The 18391-nt window shown below is 49.4% G+C and overlaps 1 protein-coding gene and 1 long non-coding RNA gene across 11 annotated transcripts in view; one reads left to right on the top strand and one right to left on the bottom strand.

Annotated features, from left to right (window-relative positions):
• The window catches only part of LOC146026277 (complement factor H-like), a 960333-nt gene that overhangs the window by 361834 nt on the left and 580108 nt on the right, over nt 1-18391 (bottom strand). For all 10 annotated transcript variants that reach the window (XR_014454407.1, XR_014454408.1, XR_014454409.1 and 7 more), the window contains one exon: nt 7402-7581. Coding sequence is in view for 1 of the 10 variants with exons in the window: in XM_083156809.1 (XP_083012935.1) it covers nt 7402-7581 (180 nt within the window). In the remaining 9 variants the exon portion in view is untranslated. The remainder of the gene's footprint in view (nt 1-7401; nt 7582-18391) is intronic.
• LOC146026283 (uncharacterized) lies at nt 1166-17752 on the top strand. Its single transcript, XR_014454418.1, has 4 exons — nt 1166-1198; nt 2154-2202; nt 14982-15113; nt 17560-17752. It is a non-coding gene; the product is annotated as an uncharacterized LOC146026283 (long non-coding RNA).

Below are 18391 nucleotides of genomic sequence, written 5' to 3'. Positions count from 1 at the left end.
TGGGCAAAAGGGCATGTTTCCCCTGGGCAAAAGGGCATGTTTCCCCTGGGCAAAAGAGCATGTTTCCGCTAGGCAAAAGGGCTTGTTACCCCTGGCATCAAGCATGCAACCTGTAGCAATGAGCATGTAGGTAAGCGCCACTAATGAGACATAATATGTACTAAGCGTTACAGCATGTGGTATTATATGTAATGGGCATGCCAGTGTTTTGTAGAATGTGTAATGGGCATTACGGTGTGTGGCATGTGTGTGTGACATGTGTAATAGGCATTGCATGTAAAATAAATTCCACGCCTTCGGCACGCACTGCCCCTATTTTTAGTTTGTCTGGCTCCTACACTTTCATGCTGGCTTCTAGATTTAAGAAAAAAATGTCAAGCCCTAGTACTAGGCCCATGGTCCCTAATAGCTTGGAATTAAGCCTGTGGCCCCTAGGAGCTGGGCGCTAAGCCCGTGGTCCCTGTTAGTCAGGCACTAGACCATCTTAAGTGTTTTAAAAGGTTCATACAATCAATCGTGAGACGACCAGTTGTATGCAGCAGATTGCAAGATGGATTGTGTGCACATGGGGCCTTATTCTGGTTCGGTCGGTGAAACGTACGTACGGTTCGTTTCACCGTACGTTTCCCGTACGCTCGCGGTGAGCGAAAGTCCGCCCACAAAACATCCGCATACGGACGGTCACAAACACCGACAAAGGGGACTGGCGTACAACAGAACGTACGCCACCGTATATGGACGGGTATCGTCCGTTTCCCCACCAACACCTTCCGTATATCTGAGCGTACGCCACAGTGCAAGTAGAAATTGAGTCTACAAACATCCTTAGATGTGGTTTATGTGTCTTTTTCCTAATAACAAAACTGGTATGTTTGTGTTACAGTGAAAAAGTTGACACATGTCGACTCCTGTGAATTGGCGGGGCCTGTACGGGAAGTCACAGTATAGCTGTCTGCGCACAACCCCGCGGTGGCCGAGCTGCTGTGTGTGCAGACCGGCAATTTGTGCATTGGGAGAAGCTGAGAAGGAGAGCCAGCTGCCGGGGCTTCACTGAGGCTGGCCCCGCCCACCACACTGAGGCTCCGTATGTCAGATTCAGCCCTGCTCTCACAGCTCCTCTGCCTGTGCTGTGCTGTGCTGTGCAGTGTAGTGTGCTGACTTCCTACAAGTTCTGGCCTGGAATAAAGAACACAGCCAGGTGAGTGCTGCTGCGGGTACTGAGGGAATGGGATCTGTGTATAATGTGTGTACAGTATGTGGTTGTAATAATGGGGGTGTCTGTGTATAATTTACTATTATGCTGTGTGTATTGAGTGTAATATGGGGGGGGGGCTGTGTATATGTATGTTGTGTGTGTGTGTGAATGTACTCAGTGCAATATGGGGGGGTTGTATAATTTACTGTTGTGTGCTGTGTGTGTACTGTGTATTATAATGTACTATGGTGTTGTGTAATATGTGGGGCAGACTTGCCTTCCCTCCTGCTTTTAGCCAAACTCCCCCGGCTGCCTTGCAATTTGAAGCACAGCACCAGTATTCCCCAAAGAGGCCCCCTCTTACAATGTGATTGCGCACGCTCAAGTTTAGAACAAACAGGGATGAGGCTTGAAAGGATGGCTGGTAGTCCTGTGGGAAGAACACAGCACGTGGCCTTGCCCCAAGCAGTGTGTCACCCCACCCCAAGCAGTGTGTCACTCCGCCCCAAGTAGTGTGTTGATCACCATGCTTACAGACAACCTCCCTCACACGTATCCCTCTTCTGCTCACTCTCCTCACATCCCCCCATCCATGGCACCCCTGACCACCACCCCACACTTATACCCCTCTCTTGCTCACTTTCTCCTCACATCCCCCCATCCATTAGCACCCCTGACCACCTCCCAACCCCACACTTATACCCCTCTCCTGCTCACTTTCTCCTCACATCCCCCCATCCATGGCACCCCTGACCACCTCCCAACCCCACACATGTACCCCTCTCCTGCTCACTTTCTCCTAACATCCCCCATTCATGGCACCCCTGACCACCTCCCTACCCATGTACCCCTCTCCTGCTCACTCTCCTCACATCCCCCTTTTCCAAAGGCAGTGAGGTTAGAGATTGTGGTTGGAGTATTGTAGATGTACATTCTTCATTGCTGTCTCCTCTCCCAGGGCATGAATCCAGCATGAGCGAGACCTGGCTGCTGACATCTGACATCTGGTTAGTGCTCTCTTCTGCAGCTGCTTTCTGACACCTCTCTCTCTCCCTGACACCCTCTCTCTCACCCCTTCTCTATCTTCCCACTATCACTGACACCTTCTGTCTTTCTCACCCCCTTCTCTCTCCCCCTCTCTCAGTGCTTCTCTCTATTGATGACACCCTCTCTCTATATATTGTACCCTTTCCCTCTTCCCCCTCTCTATCCTGGACACCATCTCTTTCTTACTGCCTCTCTCTATCCCCAACACCATCTCTCTCACCCCCTTTCTCTTTCCTCTCTCTCTCTCTCTCTGTCCCTGGCATATTTTTTTATCTTCCCTCTCTCTATCCCTGACACCCTCTCTCAGTCCTTTCTGTCTTTTCTCTCTCGCCTCCTACTCTCATCCCTTTTTCATCCCCTCTCTATCCCCATCACCTTCTCACTCTCACCCCCCCTCTCTCTATCCCTGAGACCCTCTCTCTAGTCCCTTTCTCTCAATTCCCCAATTTCTCTATCCCTGACACCCTCTCTTTCTCACCCCCTTCTCTCTCTTACCCCTCTATATGTTACACCTTCTCTCTCACACACTCTCTATCTGTGACACCTCTCACCCCTCTCTCTATCCCTGACATTATCCCACCCCCTTTCTTTCCTCTCACAGCCCCTCTCTCTATACATAAAATCATCTGTCACCCCCTTTTTCTCATGCCCTCTCTCTGACACCCTCTATCTCCCCATTTCTCTCTTTCCTCTCTATCAGCCCCTCTCTCTATCCATGACATCATCTGTCACCCTCTTTTTCTCATGCCCCCTCTCTCTGACACCCTTTATTTCCCAATTTCTCGCTACCCTCTCTCTCTCTCAGACCTTGTCAGTGACACACTCTCTCTCTTTCACCCCATCTATCTCTCATCTCCCGCAACTCTCTCTATCCTGGGCACTCTATCTCACCCTATCCCTATCCTTGACACTTTCTCCCTCTTTCTGTCATTCTCTCACTTTTCCTTACATCAACTTTCTTTCTCTATCTCTCACACACCCTGATACTCTCATTCTCCTCCTGACATTTCCTCAGTTTACCTGCCCCCCCCCCCCCCCTGACATTCTCTCACACACATAAACTTTCTCTCTTTCACTGCTCTCTCTTTGTCCCTCTCTCTCATTATAAAAGGGTGGGAACTGCAGAGGAAACCCAGTCACTGGCAGATGTGCTAGCACACTGCGGGACAGCTGTATTAAGCTTCAAAAAATTATAAAAACACAATGAGATAAAGTACCAGCCAATCAGCTCACTGTCATTTTTCAACTATAAGCATGTAAGCCTGTAGCAGAGCAGTTAGGAGCTGATTGGCTGGTACTTTATCACTTTTCATTTTATCACTTTTTTGAAGGCTAGTACATCTGGCCCTGAATGTCATGGAGAGGCTGTTTGTTGGCAGTGGTGGCCTCAAACCCCCCAAGGTGCCCTATTTAAAAAAAGAAAATTAAGAACTTTAATATATATATATATATATATATATATATATATATATATATATATATACTATAAAGTTGTCAAGTATGTCAAATGTATAATATGTCACATATACTCTATGTATATAATGATGTATGTGTCAGTAATATGCTCTGCTGTGTAATGTCAGTATGTAGCCCTCCTGTGTTATGTCAATGTGTAGCCCTGCTATGTGATGTCAGTCATGCTGTGTAATGTAGCTGTGATGTCAGGGAGTAGCCCTTCTGTGTAATGTAGCTGTGATGTCAGGGAGTAGCCCTTCTGTGTAATGTAGCTGTGATGTCAGGGAGTAGCCCTTCTGTGTAATGTAGCTGTGATGTCAGGGAGTAGCCCTTCTGTGTAATGTAGCTGAGAGATCAGTGTGTAGCCAGTACTGTGCTTTGTACTTCAGGACACACCCCTGAGTGACAGTAGACGTGCCCATATGTGGAGATAGACACACCCCTTAAGTAGATAGTGATATGCCCCCTCAAGAGTGCTCCACGCGATGCCTTACGGTGCAATCTATAATCTCCCTGAAACTACTTTTCAAAAGTAGGCAAGTATGATATAAGCAGGTCTTAGAATGAATCCTACCTAACATTAAACAAACCTTTACATGTAGAGAAGTGTAGAAAGATATGCTTTCAATGTGTTTGAGTGCTGTGTGTGGCTTGCAGGTAGTGAAATCATGGTTTTCACGTAATAGTCTGCAGCATTTCTTTATTACATTCAGGTGTATGTGTTTGAGTAATTAGCAGACCCAGGCGTCCGCTCTCATGCGGTATCTCTAGGGGTGGTCTGGAGCTATCTTTGGCGTCCGCCTGTTTTTGGCCCAAATTTTTTGGTGCACACCCCGTGTACGCCCATGTTTAAGCCCAGTTGTCCTCATTATTCCGGCCACTCCCCTAAAAACGCCCCCATGCCGCCCACAATGACGGTACTCGTGCGGACCGTTTTTTTCGCACGGAGAGACCCGTCCGTGAGCGGTGTGAGGTCGCCGCACATGCGCATAGCGAATGCTACGCATGCGCAGATTGAAAAAAACCCCCGATCCGACCGCATACGGTCCCCCAATAGTGCCAGTTACACATATGCCCCCCACGGTGCCAGGTATGCACCAAACGGTGCCGGGTATGCCCCCACAGTGCCGAAAAGCTGGTATGCCCCCACAGTGCCACAAAGCTGGTATGCCCCCACAGTGCCACAAACTGCTATGCCCCCACAGTGCCACAAACTGCTATGCCCCCACAGTGCCACAAACTGCTATGCCCCCACAGTGCAAATTTCCCAGCAGCAGCACTCACCGTTGTTGCTGCTGCTGCCAGGCGGGGAGAGGACAGTCTGGTGTCCCCTTGCAGTCCTCCTGTCATGTCACCGATGGCAGGAGAGCACAGCACACCGCGCGTCTCCGTCCCCCTCACTTCCCTGTGACTGGGCCGCCCACCAATCAAAGCTCGCTGGCCGGCTCCTGATTGGCTGCTGGCCCACAAGCTCTGATTGGCGGACGGCCCAGTCACAAGGATGCACAGTAAGGGGTAGGAGAGATGCGCGATGCACACTCTCCTCCCCTCAGAAGGAGAAGGGATTCAGGGAACCGGCAGCAGGCGGGACTGGGACAGACGTGGGCGGTAGGCAGCAGTGGGAGCAGGAGCCGCACTTTACAAGGGGGAGAGCCGCATGAGGCTCAAGAGCCACAGGTTGGCCACCACTGCTGTATACAGTGATATGAACTGGGGAGACTGTCATAATGTGAATTAGTGTTACTGTGCTGCATACAGCATGTATAGTATGAGTACTGGCAGCCCTGCAAAGTGACATACTTGTGAACTAATGAAGTACTATAGTTTAGAAAATAAACCTGGGTACTACTATGGGGCAGAAAAGGGCCAATTTAGATGTGGTTGGAGATTCCTTGATAGCTCTGTATGGTAATGCAGCAGGTGGTATGGTACTTGTGTCGGCATAGCATCCCTGTCAGTATCAGCGTAGTGTTTCCACCCGTTCGCGGCTAGCCGGAACCTTAGAAGGTTTTTTCACTCTCCCCGTAATAATTTTGAGGGCGTGGCCTAATCGTGGGAGGTGGCCTCCAATTTGGCCATGTCCTCAATTTTACCGGGGCCCAGCATACCTCTTGGCGGCCCTGCATGCAATATATTGCATGTGATCTCAGCCAAGCCTACCCAGCTCAGAAGCAATGCAACAGATTGCTTCTGCAGCTGATGCAACTCACATGCAACTACAATGCAATGCGCACGGGACTGTGCATCGCATAGTACCTGCTGTCAATCACATGCAATTTGGATGCTTTTCATGTGATTGATGCTGCAATTGCATGACCAGAGAAAAAATGCACGTAAATCACCCAAGTGTATGGGGGCCTTAACAGTGTATGAGCTACTAATTATTTTGTATCTACTGGTAAGTAAAGGTGGCCATACACTAGGGCAATTTATCTGAGGCTTGAAATGACATCAGATTTCGCTTGAACTCCCCGGCTGCTTCGTGGGAGTCCTGCATGTCAGATTCTGTACTTGAGTGCTTATTTCACATAAGATATATTGCATGCAATTTATCAACCTGTGACAAATCACATGCAATTTATCTACTGCACACACATGTACAATACAATTTACCGTATGAGTCGTACTACAGGGTGCTAGTGGGGGCTGGCCTAAATAGTGCTATTTAAAGCTATGTTGAAGAGGCTAGTAGCTACCCTACCTATGGGGCAGATTCAGACAAATTCGGTTGGTCTGAAAATTTACAGTCTGATCGATAATCGGTCAGCAACGCATGCACACAAAGGCTCTTGGCCCGGTCCTGGTTCCCAAAATACAGGGGACATATTTCTGAAACCAGCACCGGGCTCAAATAGCCAGCAGTGTCATGCCACAGCCGGGGGACACTTTTTACATAAGGACCCCCAGCCAAAGCCAAAGCTGGTCAGCCCTGGCCAGGTCCCTGGAGGAGTGGGGACCCCCCAATAGAGGGGTCCGCCCCTCCAGGGTAACACCAGCCCGGGCTGTGGGTGGCAGGCTGATGTTATTATAATAATAAAAAAAACATTGGTGAACAGTGGAAGCAGCAGCCTCGGATTTTCTCCTGTCCGAGGCTGCTGCTGCGCCACTGGGTAAGAGGAGGGTGAGGGAGCAGGGAGGAAGGAGAGGAGGTGGCCTCGTAGCTGCTGCTGCTGCAGATGGGAGGAAGGAAAGGGGGTGAGCACTGTGACCTGGCGATGTCAGATTTCGGATCAGCAGCATCTTCTCCTGATGACCCAGCGACCTAGCAACTGATTTCTATGGCGGCAGGTACAACCTAGGAGATGCGATGCAATTTGCACATTGCATCATACCTCCTGTCATGTACATGCAATCTGGGCACTGTACATGCGATTTATTGCTGAAATCGCATGTAAATTGCACATATTGCATGTAAATCACCCTAGTGTTCGGGGGCCTTAACTGCAGGAATTCGGCACCTTGTTTCTAAATACCAGACACATTTTATAAATAAAAAGTACTGTGTGATTGCAAAGTAACACAAGTTACTTATGCAAGTCTGAAACATAGTTTATATTGCACTTTTTACAGGAAAATAAAAAGTGTGTCTACCTGAAGTAAGTTAGAAAGATTTAATGGCATATTTTAAACTGTCTAGGTAGGAAAAATATCAAATAGGAATAAAAATATACAATGAAAGAATAACTGTATATAAATATACTCACTAATACAGGTTGCAGGTGGAGACCAGCCATTTGATGTGCATACACGGGGTTCAGTTGGTTTAGACTGGGGTGTAAATCCTTCATTACACTGCAGCAAAATTTCATCTCCTTCTTTGTAGACAATCTTCTCTTTTAACAGTTGACCATTGTCCACCTTTTGATATTGGTCGCAGGTAATTTCTAGGGGAATATAACATAAAAATTTGAATAAAACATTGGATTTTTGGGATAAAAAATGTAACAAAAAAAAGGTTATTATCACTGCTTATGGTGTGTCAGAGCAAAGCTGACAGGGAACAAATTAAGACATCCCAATATGGGTAAATACTTCACCATGAATTATCTATTGACTTGTACATTAACGTATGCTGTTTACCTGTTCACATATCCTTGAGTCCTGTCCTATGTGGGTAAGATGCATCGACAATTTAATAAGCACATGGCCCAAATATAACACAGTTTTACATCAAGCGCTTGTCAGTGGAAGCAGTGAATAGCCAGTAACATGGCACTGCGCTTCGGTAAATCATAGTGGGTGAGATTTAATAGGATGTGAGATATTTGGTAAGAAATCTCTAGTTTCTTTAAAGCGGCAATCCTTAACACTTCAAAATCAAACTGGTTTTGCAGTGTAAATGATTGCCGCTTTAAAAAAACTGGAGATTTGTGGCCAAATCTCTCACTTTCTGAATCTTTCATCCTATTAAATCTCACCCAGTGTGTCTAGCATTGGTACTATAATCTGTTTATGCTCACTTCTATCCCTTCTGTGTCATACCAATCTGTCTGCCCCTCCCCTCTAGAATGTAATCTCTTATGAGCAGGGAGCTCTCTCCTCATGTGCTTTGTTTAGACTATATATCTGCCACCCTGATAATTGCATCAGTGTCCTGCAGGGGAGTAGCAAGGGTGGAACACAAGCTCCGGGCGCCGGAAGACATCAGAGTGCCGGAGCCGTGCCGGCACCGCCAGCTCGCACGCTCGTCTGCCTACTCCCCCACCCGCTCCCGGCTCCCCGTTGTGTCTGGGAGACGTGCTGCTATTTATAATTCATGTCTCCCGCTGGACCACTAGCCAATTGGCGCTTGCGGTCCAGCAGCCAATCAACTGGTGGCTGGTGGTCCCGCGATCCAGCGAGAGATGTGAATTTTAAATAGCAGCACGTCTCCCGGACACAGCGGGGAGCTGGGAGTGGGCAGGCCTGGTTACAGGGGGGTGCACGGATTGCACCACTGCTTGGGGGGGGGTGCATGGACGCACACTGCTTTGCTGGGGGGTGGGTGCAGTGCACACTGCCCCTGACAGCAGCTGGGGGGGGGGGGTGCCGACCGCACACTGCCCCTGACAGCAGCTGGGGGGACGAAGGAGGGGGATGCCGACTGCACACTGCCCCTGACAGTAGCTGGGGGGGAGGGGGTGCCGACCGCACACTGCCCCTGACAGCAGCTGGGGCGGGGAGGGGGGTGCGCCGCTCCCCTGCGGCTGGCTAAGTAAGGAGTACTCCCACCCTCCCTCCCTGTTCCACACTACTCACTCCCACCCTCACTCCACACGACTACTCCCACTCTCCCTCCCTGCTGCGCACTATCACTCCCGCCCTCCCTCCCTTCTCTGCACTATCACTCCCTCCCTGCTCCACACTATTACTCTCACCCTCCCTCCCTGCTCTGCATTATCAGTTTAGGGGCCCCATGATTTCTGTTGCCAGCACTGGGCTGTGGGCAGGGGAGCTGGTGGTGCATTGAATTTAAAATAGTGGTGGGGAGCCGGCTGCTGCACAGTTCTGTCCCACTTGGCAATGAGCAATTTCAGTCCCCCTTGGCAATGAGCAATTTCAGTCCCTCTTGGCATCGAGCATGAAGCCCCTGGCATTGAGCATGTAGGTAAGTGGCACTTATGTGTCAAATGTGTTATGGGCATTACACAGTGGCCCTTATTCTGATCGGTGCGGATATTCCCGCATTCTTACGGAGCGGTCCGCACGCCACGGTGTTTTGCCGCATGCGGCCATCGTCCGTAGAAACGCCCACGTGTCCTCCGCATTCGGACGGACTCACTCTTTAAGAACAGGGCGTGTTTACGGACGACATACAAACCATGCGTGTGCGGGAGAAACACTCCGATTCTGCACGGTATTACAGAGTATTACAGAGTGTGCTCGGAAATACCGCATCCGAACGGGAGCCAAGCGGTGCTACCGCCCGTAAGCGGAGTATTTACGCCAAACAACCCACTATGAAGTATCTTCTGCAATACATCACATGACCCACTTATTCAATTACCTATCCTCATAAAAAACAGCTTATTTGGAATTGGAATCAATTAGATGCCAATATATCCTTACAAGCATGCCTAACACATGCATTGCACACATTAACCCTTACAGCAATGTAAGTGCAATGGTTTGTATTACACCCTGTGTAAAAGATTATAAACAATCTACACATATACTGTTTCAAGTGCAAATAAAACCAACAACTGTGAACTTGCATAAAGAATTTATTTCAAAACACCATTAACATAGAAAAAAAAAAATATAAAATAATAAATTAAAGCAGCAGATCGCGGATGTCCTGCAGGTCTGCTAGAAGGAGCCTCAAATGGTGCACTGACAAGCGGCCTATTAGTGAGTAATGAGTAAAGGAGTAGATTCTATTGGGTTCAGGTGTTAATGCTTGTAGTCATTAGGCGTACGTTCGCCTACCGCATGAACGAGTGGTGTCCGCAAAGCAATAGTACACTTGTGGACACCGCACATTTCTTCCCCTTTTGATCGCGTGCATTCGGAGTGGTATCCGAATGTACGCCCCCCAACATAAGTGTACTCCCCCGTGTCCGCCCATGTTTCCGCCCCGTTTTGCCCACTTTTAAACTACGCCCATGTGACATTCCGCATGACGCCCATAATACGCCCATATTTCCCGACTGATAGCGGTGAACAGTTTTGGACGGGATTTGGCCGAACTGGTACCGAGTCAAGGCGTGGCACATGCGCGTAGCGTTCTCCACGCATGCGCAGACGCCGTAAAGACGCGATCCGAAAGTATGCGGTAAAGTCCGCGTCAATCAGAATAAGGGCCAGTGTTATATAGTATGCAATGGGCATTACGATGTGTTATATAGTATGCAATGGGCATTACGGTGTGTTATATAGTATGCGAAGGGCATTACGGTGTGTTATATAGAATGTAATGGGCATCATGTTTGGCCTTATGTGTAATTGGCATTATGGCATGTGGCGTTATGTGTAATTGGTGTTACAAAGTTCGCTAAAATGTGCAATGGGCATTACGGTATGTGGTATAATGTTGGGCCACGCCCACTTTTCACTGCACAGGAGCCTCACCTACTACAATTTGGGGGGGGGGGGGCGCGAAACATGCCCTTGCTCCAGGCGCCGTGGCACCTAGCTACACCACTGGTGTCCTGTCCTCTGCTGCAACTGTCTTTATTTATAATTGTACTTGTCCTAATCTGCTTTGTACTGTAATTCTTTATTTTCTTGTTTCTCGCTCATCTATGTATTGTCAGTTGCTGCAGATTCAATATGGGTCCATATAAATAAACAATAATAATAATCACTGATCATGTCCCTCTTCTTCTTATACACCTTTATACAGAGGCAAAAATCCGAGTGGCCCTTGGTCAGCATCGATGGAAAAGTAGTAGCTGAAAAAAAAGAAAAGGTCCATTTCTCCGCAAATCCCCACACTGGAAGGTTCCGGGTGGGGGTCAGTGTAACCAGGTATGCCGGGTCATCCGACCCAGTTCCCGTTTACAGCAATGGTGAAGCCCAACTTCCCAACCGCAGCGCCCTGCCTTCAGTATGGAGGATGAGCGGGGGGTGCACACAGCCTCCCCTGCTGTCTGCTGTACTGTGCCGACAGAAACGGAGACAGGGAGGTGGTGAATGGGTGCTTGTGTGCGGCATCCATTCATCTCACTGGGGGGGGGGGGGTGCACAGAGGCTGGGGTCAGCCGAGCAGCTTACCTTGGTGCCGGGCTTGCCCCCAGCACGGTGGTCCCAAGTCCCGGTGCAGCGATTGGCAGTCCCGGCGATTGGAGATGATGTCATCTCCAAGCGCCGCCCCCATTTACACTATGTGTTGGCACCGCAGTGTAAACGGAGCAAATCCCGGATCCGACCTGGCTTGGAACCATGTTTTTGGTGTAAAAGAGTAATGCAAGAGGCAACAGTAACAAGATACGCCAGCAGCAATAAAGCAGGTGGATTTTTGTCCTGAATTCCCTGGCCCCCAGAGGGCTTAATGAGTCATTGGGGCTTGAGTCTTTTCTGCAGGGGCGTAGGGAGGGTGGTTCCAGTGGAGCTTGTGCTTCAGGTGCCAGAAACTCTAGAGGGTGCCTAATCTCCCCTCACAAGGGAGAGAAGCACAGCAGCAGTGCCCAGGGTCTTTCTCTCTGTGCCCCAGTGACAGTGAGTGATACGCAGCAGCAGCAGCATGCCTGGAGGCTGTGCTGTCTGCAAATACTACCTGACAGCCGGCTGTCTGGGTCAGGCTCAGGCTGGATGCTGCAAAGGGCTGATGGTGCCATGTCAGTGTGAGGCTCTGTGAGGGGGTGGGGCTTAGCGGGTTGTGGGGGCGGGGCTTATCAGAACCTGTGGCAGTATGAGGGGTTAGGGTGGTCTGCTCTGCTGCCCACAATGTGCTGAGCACTGCCTGGTTGGGTGCACTGTGCAGACAGCAGCATCCCCACAGTTCCTCTCCTTCCTTTCCACTATAATCATTCAACTTACAGTGCAGAGATCAGCTCCGCCCACAAGCACACAGAGGAGCTGATGGTCTGGAAAGAGGAGGGCTGTCAGTGATCAGGAGCATGCAGCTGTACAGCTGTAACCTGCAGCTGCTACTCACAGTAAGAGATGTTTTTTTTTTCCCCATTTAAAGTCACTCTACCACTCTGCGGCTGTGGCCTACCGCCTCTGTCTCCCGCCCCCCCAACACACACTCTTCCACCCAATGGCTGTTATGTCTGTCTGTGTGTTGGTGTCTATAGCGGGCCATACACTTGTGAGATTTGGCCACTTTTCACCCGAAAGCGTCGGGCTGAGAAATCGGGTGAAAAGTGGCCAAATCGCATGTGTTTCACATTTGATTGATACCCGGTCCTGTGCGCAATTGGATAGGAGTCGGATTTACGTGCAGGTCCGACCTCCGACAGTCTCCAGGCAGTGTGGAATGGGATTGCATGCGATATATCGCATATAAAAGGACCACATGTGATATATCGCATGCGATCCTACCACCTGAGAAGCTTCCGGGTGTCTCAAGAGGATCTGCGACTTCTTATGTGTCACTGCCAATGTTTTAGTTTGTTTATGTCTGTCTGTGTCAGCATCCTTGTGTGAGCGTGCCCACATCTGTCTGTGTGTCAGTGTATTAGCTTATATGTGTTAACATCTGTCAATGTGTCAGCATCCATCTGTCAGCAACTCTGTGTCAGTGTATGTCTGAGTGTCAGTGTTTCAGCAGCTGTCTGTATCAGTGTGTCAGCATATTTGTGTCAGTGTCAGCATTTGTATGTGAGTGTCAGCATGCAGAGGAGTCTGATGGCATTATAGTGGTATGCGGAGGACTTTGATGGCATAATGGTAGCATGTGGAGGCGTCTAATAGCATATTAGTACCCCACTTGAAGGCATAATTGTGGTATGTGGAATAGTCTAATGGCATAATAGTGTCACACGTAAGAGTCTTACGGCATAAAAGTGGTCCACATAGTAGTCTTATGGCATAATAGTGGCAGATGCAGACTGCACCTAATTCCCTATCCTGCAGTGTAACCACCCTCACCCCAAAGTTTGACCCTAGCCTTCCCCTCCCCGCAGTCTATCATTGTTACTCACCGCCGTCCGGGATCTGCTGCACCCGGACGGACGGCAGCTGCGGCACGGAGGCTGGAGGCGGGGGGCGTTGCTAGGCAGCGTCCCAAGCCTCGCTCTAAGGACGGGCGTCGGGGCGTTGCCTAGCAACGTCCCCGAACTTCCGGCCAGCTGACGGGGAACACGCGCGCGCCTGAGTGACGTCAGGCGGCGCGATCTTTTGATAAATAGCCGGCGTCTGCTGGGCACAGATGCCGGTTATACTAATTGCTTCTGTAGCATATGTACCCGGTCCCTGGAGCTGCTGTTTCCAGCTCTATCGCTTCAGCCTGCTCTGCTCTCCTGGCTCCCTGTTGCCCAGCCAGCTCCTGTGGATTTCCTGGCCTGGGCTAGTGCCTGCGTCTGATCCACACGTTCCATCGGCTTGTGGGTCACGTAAGTGCTCCGTAGGAGCCCAGTGTTTTCTACCTTTTTGTGATTTTGTGGCCCTTCATGGCCTTCCCCGGCCGTGGGGCCCGTCTTTATTCTTTGGTGTTGTCTCTCTATTATTTCCTCAGTTGTTCTTTCTATTCAGCTATTGTCTGTCGCCCTAGCTCCCGTCAGGTAGGGGTGTACCCCTCTTCATCTGCACCCGGCTTTGGGGAATCACTTGTCTAGGTGTGCCCCCATCCTGAGATTCCCCTTTGTATCTCTTGTGTCTGCGACTGGGTCACGATTCCCGTCCTTGACCTGGTGTCGGTTAGTCAGGGGTCCCTTCCAGCTAGGCCCTTTAGCCAGTCGTTCTTTTGAGATACTCCCTGGCGATCGCTCACCCCTTGTCTTTACGTAACACCTGGCTGCATCGGGGTCAGAGCCGGCTTAACTGGCTCTGTCGAACGCGGCGGCTACAGGCAAAGCCTAGCACTTGCAGGGGTATTCCATCTGCCCGGGGGACTCAACAGAGTCAGTGTAGGTTTTGCTGTGGCCGTCCTAAACAGCGGTCCCAGCTACGGGCTCACGCCTGACCTATTGTCTCTTGCCAGCTGTCATACTCTCCATAGCCCTGCCGAGTCCCGTAACAATCATAGTTACCGATTGGGATCCTGCTGTCTGTATTCCGGCATAGGGTTCCTGATCTATTCGAAGTTCTGGGGTTGTTAGAGCATTTGGTAAGCCAGCATCTGTATACCGACAACCAGCTTCCTGTAAACGCGTCCCACACAGAGTGATAATATATAATAATCCATGGGGTATAGGTGAATGCATGATGAGCAACTGGATGTCTGGAGCAATGTCCGTACTCTTCCAGTATTTAAGCTTGTATGTATGTATATATGGGGGGCGCCACTGCATGAGCTTGCTCTGGGTGCCATGACTCGCTAAACCTCTACTTTTCTGTAGGTATATTGGAGAGACCTTTCTAAATTTTCTTCTATTTAACAATGGTTCCCAAGCTTAATAGCCTCATGGTGCTAATAGCCTCATTGTGCTAAGAGACCTTGTATGTTCAGATGTTCACATATTGATTCTGACCAAGGGTTTTGGTGCTTTTTGATTAATTTGATTAAGTCGATGTCTTATGGCTTACAAAGCTTCGGTGCCTCCGGATCCGATGCATTAAATCTACTTCAGTTTATTAAGTTTTTTAGTGCCATCTGAGGGTAACTTGGGTCTTGCTGTAATATTTAAAATATATTTATATCAAATATCATGGGAATTAATGTGTCTGTTTTTTGTTTACTTATTTATTGTTCACTTAGCAACTGGCCTTGTGGGCACAACTTGGGCACCAAAGAATGATGTCTGGATTCCTAGGTGACAGTGATTGGCGCGTGGGGTGATGGATGTCAAAAATCGCGTCGGCTGACAATGTAACAAGTAAATGTCCCAAGGTAAAAAGTCCTGCGCAATGTGTTATAGGCAGCTAGTAGAGAGTTCAGTTCAGGGTATGGTGTCCCCACACCGAAAAACAAGGGATGGGAAGGTAAGTATCGGAGATACAGATAGGATTGATCCCAGCACCTCAAAGGAAAATATCTACCATACGCCCCTTAAGGGTGATGAGCGTCTCCTCTTTTCCAATAAAGAATGCTTAATGACCCACGGGGGACATACTTTCTCCTTGAAAAAGAACCTGGTTAAAGGTTTGAAACGCATTGGAGTTGTTCCATAGCCTTTTGGAAAGGAGGACTCTCAGCAGCTACACCAGAGTGGAGACATCCCGGGACTTTATACCATTTTATCTCCACCCATGCCCTACTGAGAGTCTATTTACCTGGTTCTCCAACCATTCTGGTAAACTCTACCCCTTTTCCTTTAGGATACCATTGTTTTTGTTTTTACCATTTGTCATCCATGATATCATATTAAAAAAAAAAAATTATTACACTATATTCCACTTTCTCCATTCTTATTATGTGGGTCCTCCTACTACATGGAGTCCTTTATCCATATTGATGGGAAGGTGCATATGAGAGGACCCTCATTAAGCATTATTTATTGGAGAAGAGGAGACGCTCATCACCCTTGGCTGGCAGGCTAGTTCATGCCTAAGGTCTTTTAGGGGAGGGAATTTTGGATGTATATATTTGTGCATTAATGTTATGTGCATTTGGCTCCTGTTGTCCCTGATAACATGGGTAAGTCTGATTGCCTCCTCTTTCTGCACAAGTATAGTATTTGGTTTTAATATGTCATCACAGTTTATTCACAGTTCTCATAAATTGTAATAAATGTATATTTAGTATTACTGTTTCATTTTATGTGCCTCGATATACAATGCATTCCCTTTTTTGAGAACTACATAAGCTGTACCTTGTTCTTAGGAGCTCCTCTCTATTACATTAATAATTACTATCAGGGCTGGCACTACCATTAGACAGCTTTAGGCAGCTGCTTATGGGCGCCAGCACTTGGAGGGCGGCACTGAGTGAGGAAAAAGGCTCTGACGGCTGTGAGGCACCAACTCCCTGCACTTATCTGCCGGGCAGCGGAGCGCCTGTTCTCAGATGCTCCTGCACTGACAGAGAGGAGTGGGAGACCGCATCACAGAGGAGAGCAGTCAGTGCCCCTCCTTCCGGAGAAGACGGAGAGGAGCTGGATTTGCATATGCTGAAGAGGATGGCTGGCCAAGCACCGCTGGGGTTGCAGGTAGCAATGCATCACCTGCTTGTGCCAACAATGCCTGCTGCTGCTGCAGAGTTTCATCACTGCATTGCAGAGATGTTAGGAGCAGAGCTGCTTGGACCTGTCAGAGCTCCAGTCACCGGCCGGCACCCAGACAGAAGAGCGCAGCTCCACAGCTGGAGTGACACATGGCTATACACAGTAGCAGGTATTCAATGTGGCCGACGAGGGGGTTAAACAGCGAGGATTGCAGAAAACCAGCGATCCTCGCTGATTAACCCCAGCGCCGGCCACTCGCTCTATTCAATGTTCTGGGGAAATTCTCGCTGTCACAGGACGGCGAGAATTCCCTAAAACAGCGAGACCCATGGCTAATGCAGAAAACTTGCTGTATTTAGCCGCGAGTCTCGCTGCTTCTGGAGCCTCATACGCCAATTCTCCCTCGCTCAAAAAATGGAGCGAGGGGAAATTGGCGTATGAGGGGGCTGCTTTGAATACTGACAGGGTGAGTGGTGGCAGCGAGCAGGAAGCTCTGCTCGCTGTCCCCACTCGCCCACAGCATTGAATACCTGCCAGTGAGTGATTGTCCTCTCTCTCTCCTCCCTGTTACTCCAGCCCCCTTGCCTTTCCACCCTCAGTGTCCTGCTCTCTAGCTGCCTCACAGCTCCCCCTATTTACCCGCCCCGCCTCTAACACAGGCTACCATCTCCTGTCTTCTCTCACATATCACAGCTCCAACCCCCCTCCCCCCATTCGCGGCACCCACAACCCCCCCCCCCTCTCCCACACAGGCTACCCCCTCCTGTCTTCTCTCCCCTATCACAGCTCCAACCCCCCTCCTCCGTTCGCGGCACCAGCGACCCCCCTCCCCCACACAGTATACCCTCTCCTGTCTTCTCTCCCCTATCACAGCTACAACTCCCCTCCCCCATTCGCGGCACCCGCAACCCCCCCCCCCCCACACTGTATACCATCTTCTGTCTTCTCTCCCCTATAACAGCTCCAACCCCCCTCCCCCATTCGTGGGACACGCGACCCCCCTCCCCCACACAGGATACCCTCTCCTGTCTTCTCTCCCCTATCACAGCTCCAACTCCCCATCCACCACAGGCTACCCCTTCATGGTCTCTCCCCACACAACTACAAACCCCCCCCCCCCCCAAACACACACACACACACACACTGGCTACCATATGTTCTCCCCCCCAACAGCTCCTCCCACAGCTGCGGAACCCATAACCCCCTGCCAGGGCTATTTTTACAGGGGGACAACGCGCCACTCGTCCACTGTTGATATTGTCGCGGACAGATGCCTCCACCTCCACCAGCAAACCCGCTGGTTCAAGGTACTGACTGAATGCTGCAGGAGAAAAGTTTTGGGAGTTTGGACTATCACCACTCACTGGCTGGGAGATGCTGTAAGCCGGGACTGTGGCGGTATTGTTGGTCAGTAAACCGGTGTTATATGCTTTCACATTCATGGGGATATCACTCTGCGGGCGTGGGCAGGCTATTTACTCCTCTTGGTGCCGTTTTCAATCCTCCTAGACCTACACCGTGCTGCAGTCTGACTCTGCAACTCCTTTTGTGTTGGATGATGGTACTGCTTTCAGCTTTTGCCTCCTCCTGAGTCTGCTCTGACTTACTGTACTGGTTATTAAAAGTGCACAGATTATTAATGGCATAATATTTACATACATGTTGTCCTTGACTATTACTGATTATTGGGCCATTATTCAGTGGGCGGTATTCAATGAGCCTGATTCGCCAGGTTTTTATGGCGAATTTGTGCTGTTTGGCGAATTTTTGACTAAAACGGTGAATCACCCTATTCAATGACCACATGGCGAATACATTTGAAGGTTTTTTTCGCCATGATTCACCGAGTAGCAATCGCTATCTTTTTATTGAGAAGTGGAAGGTGAACTTTTAAAATAAAGTGTTTTTTACATTTGGTGTCAAAAAATCAGGAATTTTATTCTGAGGAGGGGCATGCTATTTTTATTCATGTGCTGTAAGCACATGAATATATATTTAATTAAAA

This window comes from Crinia signifera, chromosome 8, assembly GCF_055691185.1.
Source record: "Crinia signifera chromosome 8, ASM5569118v1, whole genome shotgun sequence".
In the NCBI taxonomy this organism is placed as follows: domain Eukaryota; kingdom Metazoa; phylum Chordata; class Amphibia; order Anura; family Myobatrachidae; genus Crinia; species Crinia signifera.
This window is presented reverse-complemented; position numbering and strand designations above follow the sequence as displayed.